Consider the following 11,410-nt stretch of genomic DNA (forward strand, 5'->3'; position numbering starts at 1 on the left):
TATATATATACCCTATACACACACATGACATAAATATATATATATACCCCATACACACACACATGACATATATATATACCCCATCCATGACATATATACGCTGTGTCTATCTTCTTCACAATCACGCGCAGCAGCCCAGTCGGGAGTTGCTGTCACTCTGGTCATGTGACCGTGATGTCATCATAGAGTGAAAATGGCGGCTGATGGAGACTTTTTGCTGCGATACCGAGCAGTATCCAACAAGCTAAAGAAGTACGTTTATTTTTACCGGAACCCTGACAGCAATGTGCTGTATAACCATGGCCGTGTGTAATCACCGTGCTGACCGGCAGACTAATTGCCGCGAATGGTTTCTGCTGTATGACATTACGTTAATATCCGGGTAATAGCCGGGTGCCGGTTTAGAGAATCACGTGACCCGCTACGGTCCCTCACAGCCCATCATGTGATTGTAATGTGTGGCACAACTAGGATTCCCTTAGTGTATGATTGTCAGCAGTATGATTGCCAGCAGTATGATTGCAATGCTGTCATACTGCATACTGCAATACTGTATTTCCTGATAATGCCCCATCCATTCATTAATAATATTATTTTACTCTCTTTAATTGTAGGAGATTTCTCCGCAAGCCAAATGTTTCTGAAGCGAGCGAACAATTTGGTGAGCAATTGTTTTATTGGTAATAAATAATAGAGAATGTTTCCGGTATGTCTAGTGGTAGATAAGACAGATTGGGTGCTTTAGGCGTGGTGTACACGGACGCTTTTTAAAACATGTAAACGATCCTTCAGCGTTCATAAGCATTTTTCTGCACTTCTATTAGCGTTTTAAAGCTTGCCTTTAATATGCTGTAAAACACCTATGAGGCATTTTTAACACAATTCTGTTTTAATTGCTTAAAAACGTGGGAAAACATACTATTGAAGTCAATGGCGTCCCCGCGTTTTTGGGCATTTTTCAGCTTTAACCCAACGTTATAGATAAAGCTCATAAACCTGCCTCTAGGAACGTCCTGGTGTAGATTAGCCCATTGTAATGCATGGGGATTTCAAACATGGGCTTTAAAAGCCTCAGGTTAAATGCTGGGAAATACGTCCGTGTAGACTAAGCCTTAAAGAGGAACTAAACTTGTGCCTAAAACAAAAAAAAAAATCCCACGCTGTCGATCGGTCTGGAGGTGTCTTCCATCGGTTCCTGGGCCGTCCCGGTATCCGTGTCCCAAGCCGGAGTGCAAGGTGCCGCCATCTTCTCCTCTCTTCTTCTGGGTACTTCATCTTACATCGCCTGAGGCAGGCGCGAAGTCAGGTGAAGTAGGTTGGAAAATAAACTTGCCGATCTTACACATGCGTCAGATCAGCAATTTTCCTCTTTTCACCAAAAGGCTCCTTCTGCGTCTCGGACATGCGCAGAAGGAGCACCCAGAGCCTCCAAGGATGCGTGACGTACGTACCCCAGTGGGCATTGTGCTCCAATTTTTTTTTTTTTTCTACATGGTGTTGCACAAAAAAAAAAACAAACAGATTTTTTTACTTTACATAAAAGGCTACCCTTTTATGTAAAGTGAAATTTCTGAGATTAGGTACGCCTTAGCTACTCTGCTGCCCCAGCTGTAATATCATTCTTGTAGTTCTGTCATCCAGTGTAAAGATGTCGGGGTAGTTCTGATTACATTTATGTCAGCAACACTTGTTTTTTTTTTGTTTAAACTTTCTTAATTTAGAAATTTACATTTTATGTAAAAAAAAGAAAAAGGAGGGGGGTATACAAAGAAGGATCAGCAAATAAAAAGCATATGATCAAGGACATAAAGATCCAGCGGGAAATACCAGGGCTATGCAGCAATATGTATTACAAACAACATGGAAGACCATACACCAGCGCTGCGTAATATGTTGGCACTATTTAAATACAATTTATAAATAACAAATAACAAGCAAGTTATCTAGACTGTATTAATAATGAAGTGCAGTGTTGTTGAAGAGAGTGAACATCACCAGGATATAACAGAGAACATTTGGGGGACCCTGGTGTTCTGAAGCCAAAAATGAAAAAGATAAAGAGAGATTGCTATACTATTCGGTTTGTGTGTACCTATTGGGAAGGGACAGACAGAAGAGTGTAGGGACAGGTATAGGGGGATTGAGCCAATAAAAACTGCAGAAAACTAAATTCCTATCATGTGAGTATAGGATTTGAGATGTGTACAGAAGGGGCTACCAGTTCCTGGGATGGAGGAGGTTAGGTCCTCCATGCAATGGATCGCTAACTCTTTTCAGCCACAGGCAAAGCGGTGGGGGATCAGGTTTCTTCAGGTATGCTGATATGCAGGATTTCGCTGCCATAATACGATGCCTAATCACCACATTTTGTATGCTTTTTGGGAAAGAGAATTATGCTATAAAAGAAAAAAGGCAGGCTCATCAGGGATTGACAGGTCTGTCATCTGTACGTGTCCCGAGGACCTGCAGGGGCAAGAAGGACGCCGGGGGAAGCCGGTGTAAGTGAATCAGGGTATGTGGGTTTTTTATTGTTTTTTTAGCCACCCCGAGTGTGACTCGGGATTACCACTTTTTGCATAGAAAATCCACCCCTCAGGAATACCGCTAGGGGGTTAACCTATGGATCCCAGAAAATGGAAAATGACTTTACAGAAACAAGTAGGCATTTTTTATATTGCCCACTAAGGATGGTATTGCAGTCATATGTGATTGTCCCATCCCTTGAGGGTGGGGGAAGCCAGATTCGGCTTTCTGACCGCTTGTACACTATGTCCAGTCACTTGCCTGATGTAGAGCTGTATAGTTTTACAGTAAACACTGTATGAGTGTCAAACAATTTTTTTTTGAGTAAGGAAAGGGTGGATCCTCTGACTTTCTAGAAAATAGTCTTTTGTTTATATTTATATTATATATACACGTAGTCCCTGGGTTAAAGACATCTGACATACAGACACCTAGATATGAACAGGAATGGGGCTTCCCTGCTCGCTGTGTGCAGAACGGAAGGAGGGGGGGGTTTGCATGACTTGCAGAAGCAATGTTTTTGCAAAACACAGCTGAGGTTTTGGGTGATCTTAGAGGGGTTTTAATGACCAAGACAAACTCTGCAGTTTTCTTTTTGCGTATCAAAGCGAAGCTTGCTTCAGAATTTAAAGAATATCTAGGCTCCATAGAGATTTTTTTTTTGTTTGTGATTAACTCACAATGAGGATTTTTTACAGGAACTGACACCATGCTGCCTTATAATATTTTGAGACAAACATCTGTCCTAATTGCATTTATTAAAATAATGTACCTGTTTCCGATTTGCATACAAATTCAGCTTCAAGAACTATTTGACTGCTAAGAGCTTTTTTTGTCTGAAATAACTCTGCGAGTAAAGAGTATTTTGCAAATTTGTAGACTAATTCCAGCAAAAATGTTGGTTTAGTTCTACATCAGAGATTCATTTTTTTATTTTATTTTTGTTTACAAAATTCTCTGCTTGCAATTGGCTGAATGTTGGTGGCTTATGATTTGGCAAGCCTCCAGTGACTATGAAAAAACTCCACAATTTAGGTAGAAAGGTCGGGACCTCAGATGTCATGTATATTATTATTATTATCATCCAGTATTTATATAGCACCATCATATTACACAGCGCTGTACAAGGTCCATATACGTGTCACTAACTGTCCCTCAAAGGAGCTCACAATCTAATGTGCCTACCATCGTCATAAGTCATTTATACAGTCTAAGGTCAGTTTTTGGGGGGAAGCCAATTAACCGAACTGCATGTTTTTGTGATGTGGGAGGAAACCTGAGTACCCGGAGGAAAGCCATGCAGACACGAGGAGAACCTGCAAACTCCATGCAGATAGTTGTCCTGGCCGAGATTCGAACCTAGGACCTAGCACTGCAAAGGCAAGAGTGCTCAATATGGTATATATGATACTAAACCTATGATACTAACCTATCCCAGTTTTGTCGCAGAGTGCTGCCATCCCTTTTTCCTGGAGATGGTGTGCAGCCATCTTGATTGGCTGGGTCAGGATGATGTAACACCTGTGTGGGCCTTCTGCAGTTTATTCACGGTATTCTCAGCAAAATGTGTAAAACTATAGCCGATTACCACTAGGTTACCAGGTTATATTTAGGCTTTTGACATTTCTTAAATAGGAAACCAACCATACTTGTTGCTTAGACTTGTTTAGACCAAATCTCCTAACATACTTTTGTATTTATTAATTCAGGTATACATTGAACTGAATCAGCCTGTGATGGCAGCCAGCTTATGTTTAGAACTGGGAAATGCTTTAAAGGTATTACACTGTCAAGCTTTCTTTTATTTATTTATTTATTAAATTATCCTTAATTGTTCATTTTAGAGGTACACAAGAAGTGAACATTTGTAATTATCTTTTATTTCTGCTTATCCCTGTATCCTGTAATAATAGTCAATTAGAAGGGGCATTTGTTTTGCAGACAAATAGGAGTTTTGGCTATGTGGACCTTTTACTAAAGAAGTGTATGCTGTTCACTTTATTAGGAAGTTATCCACTTGCAAGGGATATTTCTCTTAGGTTTATGAATGGTGGCGATGGTTCACTTTTTACAGAACGCTCAGTAATGTGCAGGTACAAAAAAACTGCATTTTTGTTTGCATGTAATGTAAAGAGCTTTACCTTCAGGTATTAAGCAAAATGAAAAATTCCTTGCAAGAGGATAATTTATTTTAATAATTATGCAGGCTATATCCTTTTATTAAATTGGCTCCTGTGTGTTTGCATTCAATCTTTCAGCAGCAGCTCCCGACCAACACTAGGAGGAGCTGAGGGGACAAAAAGTTACTGACTTCTTAACTACCCTAATACAGTGACCCCTGACCCTTGTCTGACCTTCATTTCCCTCTAGGAAACAAATGTCTATGAGCAAGGCAGTACACTTTGCAGTTTATTTTATTTAAAATCAGGTTGCAGACAAAAGTTTGTATAATGCCTTATTTGATTTTTGCTAAAATAATTTATAATATACTTAAAAAAATTTGCAACCAACGGTACCAAGCCATAGTGGGTTTTACAACCTTCCACCAGACACTCCAATGGAAGGTGCATGTATCTTCTTTGAGTGTGTTACGTCATTGGTACTGAGAATGAAAGTGACATCACTAGTTTTCACCATATAACACTCAGCATTGATCTGCTTCTCTTTCTATGCTCTACTGTAAATGTATACGTTAAAACAACATACAATAGCACTCTGATTGTGCATTGTAGTGCCATTGATTTAAATTAGCACCCCAATGCAAGTTCAGTACACACTTGTGTAACACAATCTGTGGTAGGGTGTATTGTAGCCCCTTCATTTTCAGTCGGCTGCCATATGCAAAATGAATATGAAAAAGTGAGTTTTTTTGTGATATGAGTCTGAATATTTTTAAAAGCAAACATTTTTTAATCTATGGTAATTATTAAACCTATGATCTTGACTTAACCAGTTTTTTCGGTATTGGGTCTTTTATGTTAAAGGACATGAACAAGCTGGGTGAAGCTTTAGTTTATTTCCAACGGGCAGCAGAGTTACAGACTCAGGTTCCTATTGAGTGCCTGCTCTCTCTTGGATATGTAGCATCTTGTAAAATATTGACACGTGAGTAGCAACTTTTGTTTTCTCCTTCTCTCTCAGTAAATAGGGATATCAAGGGATATTTCTCAACTTCTATAAAGCTTGACAACTTCTTTTTTTATTTGGTAAAAATGGACTCCATTTTTACTTTTCATTTTGCACAATTTTATAGGTTTTGTTTCCTGTCCTGAAATTGCTTACATTGGTTTTACAGCACACAAAAAGATTCTAAAAATGTGCATTAGAAGCTGCTGCAAGTCAGATTAAGCCTACTTCCTGGTTGCAGGTTGTCTATCACTGATTTTATTATTTATGTTTCAGCTCTAAAATGCTTTAGCAAAGTCCAAGTACACTATATTAACTGCCTACCTGTCACTGTCTAACGCTGTCTACCTGTTTCCTTACTTCCTCATAAAAAAGCTGATCCATGTGCTAAAATGTTTAGTAAAATAACTGTATCGATGATAAATTGACAAAAAAAAGAATAAAGATCATGTATTAATTAGGCTTTGAAGATGTTGTTTTGTAGCTTATGTATTTTGTTAATTAAATTGATTTGTAGGAGCATTTCTGGATATTATAGCAAAATGTGAAGTGTCACGTGTCCTCCTACTGATGCTCTTGCAGGTAAGCAGAAATTGTTGTATCTCAAATCTGTTTAAATTTCTAGCACTGTTCTCGAAACAAAGAAGTTGAAAGTCTTATACACATTCTTCTGTGATAACATATCCCCAATATGCAATCTGACTGCTAGAGCCAGTAGAAAAAAAACGTGTTAGTTGATAAAAATGATTTGTTATGGTCAGTGGCAAAGACATATTTTGCCAATATAGAAAATAACCCCAAACATCTTTTTTATGGATTTGTTTGTTTTTTTTTTAGTTAAAAAATTGTATACAAAATGTGGCCATTGTTTGCTTATGGGAAAATTTGTAATACAACAATTTATACATTTTGCTAACATAATCAATACAAATATTTGTCATAATTTATCTTATGTATGCTCGGCTTGTATGCTTAGCACTTAAATCATTTTTAATTGGTAATTACATTTCTTTATTCCATGTTTATTTGTCTTCAAATTTTACTATTACTGCTATGACATAACTACTGACACTACCTCTATATGATAATATTTTATTTTATTTTTTTGTGCTAGTCGTATCTTTTGATCTCACCTTCTCTTGAGGAAGCCTATTTGGTGAAACGTGTTGTGATATGAGACAACTTTTATGAACTACTCGTCAATTTAACTCTCCCTGGTACATCGGAGATTACACATCTTTTGTAGCCATAGTGTATCTAGAAGTTCTTTATTGATAACCTTCATAGGAAGGTTGGACTTCTTGGTATCTCATTCAGCAAGGAATTGTCTTGTATAGTACAAGGTCTTACATCCCAGAATGTAAAGAAGGGATGTACCATTTTCATAATCAATCCTTGTGTACATAAGTATTGTGTTATTTAAATTTCCAATACATGTTTGCCAACTAAAAGTAGAACCCTCCCATTCAAATACCATGTTTGCTTATCCCAAGATGTCTTTTGTTCTGTAACATCTTTTATACAATATTTTGTATAAAAAGAGCATTTTTAATGTTTGTAAAAAAACTTCTGAGGGTTTCCATTAATACAATTGAAATATCTAATTATTTGTACTCTGTCTTCGTTTTTTTTTTTTTTTTTAAAGTAATAAGATGAATTGTGTGTATTATCTGAAATATAGCAATTTCTTTATGTAATACCCTTTCTTATTTTAGCCTCCCCCTCAAAAGCTTCTACCTGAACATGCCCAGACTTTAGAGAAGTATGATTGGGAAGCTTTTGACAGTCACAACCAGTTGACATCTTAGTCTGCAGTCCTGAGATTGTAGCTTTTAACAGCAGAGGCTACTTTCCATACCATAACTGACACAAGCATGTATATAAAGGAAAACAAATACTCAGAACGGGGTAACGGCTACATAATGAATTCAATAGATGCTCTAGAACCTGGCAGACACCTTGTTTGATGTCTGAGTCATGATCAGATCAGCCTTTTTACTTTGATGTGTTACTTTTCCATATTAGGAGTGTTTGCAATTCAATATAATTTGTAGAGAAAAAAAACATGATGTCCTGTGGGGTATATACAGGGATTTCATTGATGGCTCATTCACACTACGCACATAACACATCATTAATGGGTGTGTGTACCTTTTAATTTGAATGTAGGTTGTTCTGCGCTGCAGAAAAATACATTAGAACCTATAATTTTGTATGTTACAGCCCATTAATCTTTAATTATCTACCCTACCTAAATAAGTTTAATTTGCTTTTTTTTGTCATCCTTGCATGATTCTCCTTTTCTCCTCAATGTTTTATACCATTCTTAAAGAAAACAAGAATTATTTTTTCATTATAAATCATAATTTAGACCCAGTGACATCATAACAAAGTCTTTTTGCCTTTCTATGCAGTACAGGTAGAACATGCTGGTCTGAGGGGCTGGCTGAGTGATATACATAAACAATGAAACCTGCAGATATATTGTTGAGCCTTCATGTTTGGAGAGGTTAAAATCCAGTAACGAAAGGGGAGATCCAAGGATGGTAAGGCTGGTAAGGAAAGAGCTGCATGATGGTGGATGTCCTCCAGTCTGAAAATTAGGCAGACTCTTTCTGGCTTTCACAACTTGTAGTGTACAGTGTGAGAGGTTCACAACCTTGGGGGAAATCAGAATGACCAATTTCAGTACAGGTGCAAATTCAGTTGAGGTTCAGCTTTTAGATTATAATTTGTTTTGCAATATTTGCTGTATATATTACTATGTTATGTTACTATGTATATAGTAACTAGGTATATTAATTTGTTTAGATATGGTTAGTCTGTTTTCAAAATAATTCTGCCTGTTGATTTCCAGTTTTTTGGTCAAAACCTTCTCATTCTGCTAAGTAGACTTTGATCACACTGGTGTGACACTGGCACACTGGCATGACAGGTCTCCTCTATTTTACAGCCAGTTGTTGGGATTGTTATTTCAGAGGAGTTTATCTTGTCCTAAAGCAGTAGCCAGGAGCTTTTGTTTTAAGAGTTTGCTATTTTGAAACTATACATAATCCCCAAGCTCAGCGTAAAAATTGGAGTAAATAAGTTATGTATAAAATTGGTTATCTCATTACTTTGGCTGGCTGGCCTGAAAGGTTAGATTTTTTTCTGAAAGTAGAAAGCTGTAAACTTTGGTGGTGCAAGTGATAATTTTTTAAGGATAAATGGACAAAAAAAGACCAGCAAGCACTGACAAAACCAGTAGTTCTATCAATACATAAACATACCAAAACAGCAAAAAAAAAAAAAAATAAAAAAAAAAATGACCACCTTTAAATTAGGGGTCCTCTAGAGGTTGCTAGGGGTTCCTTGAATAATTAGAAGTTTGAGTCTCTCAGGTCATTATCTTTTTGGCTGTCTACAAGGCTGGGTCTACTGAGATCTCTTACCGCGTTTTTATGCATTTTTACAATCATTCTAAAGCTTGCATTAAAACGTTGGAAAGCGCTTATAAATGCCTATAACACGCCGCATTTATACAAACATTTATACGAGTTTTAATTTAACCCTGGGGAATGAGTACAGAGGTACTTAACCTCCCTAGCGGTATTCCCGAGTCTGACTTGGGGTGGATTTTACATGCAAAAACCGCTAATCCCGAGTCAGACTCGGGGTACCTAAAAGCAGAATAAATACCCACTTACCGTGTTTTGTCGCTGTCCCCCGGCATCCTACTGGTCCCCGCAGGTCTTGGGGACACATCTGCCTCCTCCGATGTCCAGCTGCGAAGTGCAGAGACAGTGGCGTCGGTGCAGAAATATTCATATATATATTATATATGCTGCTGTACAGTTATATTACATTATACATTACTTTTTTTATTTTTTTAACAGATTTTTGTGTTTCTTTTAAAGTTTATTATAAAATGTATAACTATTAGACATGTCGGTGAGTTATGCCTTAGAATTTTAGGTCTACAATGTAAAATAAATTTCCATGAAAAAAATTGTACCGCTTTTGCAAGGAAATAAAAAAAAAAAAAAAAAAAAAATGACCACCTTTAAATTAGGGGTCCTCTAGAGGTTGCTAGGGGTTCCTTGAGTAATTAGAAGTTTGAGTCTCTCAGGTCATTATCTTTTTGGCTATCTGCAAGGCTGGGTCTACTGAGATCTCTTACCGCGTTTTTTATGCATTTTTCCAAGCTTGCATTAAAACGTTGGAAAGCGCTTATAAATGCCTACAACACGCCGCATTTATACAAACATTTATACGAGTTTTAATTTAACCCTGGGGAATGAGTACAGAGGTACTTAACCTCCCTAGCAGTATTCCCGAGTCTGACTTGGGGTGGATTTTACATGCAAAAAGTGCTAATCCCAAGTCAGACTCGGGGTACCTAAAAGCAGAATAAATACCCACTTACCGTGTTTTGTCGCTGTCCCCAGCATCCTACTGGTCCCTGCAGGTCTTGGGGACACATCTGCCTCCTCCGATGTCCAGCTGCGAAGTGCAGAGACGGTGGCGTCGGTGCAGAAATATTCATATATATATTATATAAATCTCCCATGATTAAAACACTTCCACTTTTTTTGCTGCTTGTGTGTTATTCAATCCAATTCAAATATTTTCCATGTGATAACATTGTAGGGGAATGAACATTAGTGTTTGTAAAGGGTATCAAGTCCTCTAGTAAGCATGTAATTTTAAGTGGTTTGTGCCTTATAGAGTGTTAAAGCTTTATTAAATGGTAGGAATGAGCCAACCAGATGATTGGTGTAGGAGTGGTTATAGTGTCATTATGTAAAATAGTAATCTTCAATGGTCTTGGTGAGGTCCTGGCAGATAATACAAACCATTAACATAGATAATGTATAAACTGCTACAGCAACCAAGTTGGCCATTATTGTAGCCTATTCTAGAGTAGCAATAATGCAGGTATAAGTAATAAACAAGTGTAAAAATATTTGACTGATGAGGCATTAAGTTCCATCAATTATTACATAGGGGAACAAATTCAGTCTAGAAGAAAAAAAAATGTAGAAGAAAACGGGTGTTTGGTAATTGTTGGGAACATTTATAAGTTCACAACCTGGTAGGGAGCTCCATAGAATAAGAAACTCCCTGGGTCTGTATACATATAATGAACAAAAGATAAATTGTTATCAATAAAGATGGCAGCACTCCTCTTCTTGTTATAACAAACTGTAAAAAAAGATTTGATAGGATGAATCAAATGATTTCAGATGAATAGAAAAGGGAAAAATTAATTTCCTGTTGAAAGATGTTATCAGCACCAAGCTTTTCATTTTTTTTTTTGCAGGGAATAAAAACCTACAGTGATATACATTCTTTGGTCATACTTGTAATGTTGGGCTATAGGTGTATCTAAGTGTTTTACTGGAAAACCCAAGTAAGTTCTATGTAGAAAAGGGTCACCATCTCACAGCACATCAGAGATATCCTAAAGCAGAATGCAAGGATAGCCCACTAAAAGAAGGCCAACATAGCAATATAAAGATACACGTGTACTGCGCCACTATTAAAAAATATTAATATATATAGCAAACTGGTTCCTGCATATCGAAAACTGAGCATTTATAGATGCTACATCCCATAATTTCCATCACAAAGTAAAAAACAAAAAACACAAAGAGCCTGATTTATTAAACTTCTTTAAGGCTGGAGAAGATACACTTTCATCCGTTAACCTGGGTGATTCAGCAAACCTGGAATGGATGTGGTCCAGTATTGAAAACACGTGCTAACAAATGGCAAATGA

General features: G+C 37.2%; 1 protein-coding gene across 1 annotated transcript; it reads left to right on the top strand.

The window, feature by feature from the left end:
- Positions 1 to 157: 157 nt before the first annotated feature.
- LOC140337274 (40-kDa huntingtin-associated protein-like) lies at positions 158 to 7,457 on the top strand. Its single transcript, XM_072420936.1, is given in 7 exon segments — positions 158 to 252; positions 615 to 680; positions 3,962 to 4,073; positions 4,233 to 4,301; positions 5,508 to 5,644; positions 6,120 to 6,231; positions 7,365 to 7,457. Coding segments are annotated over 7 exon segments (648 nt in total). The 5' UTR covers positions 158 to 193.
- The last annotated feature ends 3,953 nt before the right edge of the window (positions 7,458 to 11,410 follow it).

This window comes from Pyxicephalus adspersus, chromosome 8, assembly GCF_032062135.1.
Source record: "Pyxicephalus adspersus chromosome 8, UCB_Pads_2.0, whole genome shotgun sequence".
Taxonomy (NCBI): domain Eukaryota; kingdom Metazoa; phylum Chordata; class Amphibia; order Anura; family Pyxicephalidae; genus Pyxicephalus; species Pyxicephalus adspersus.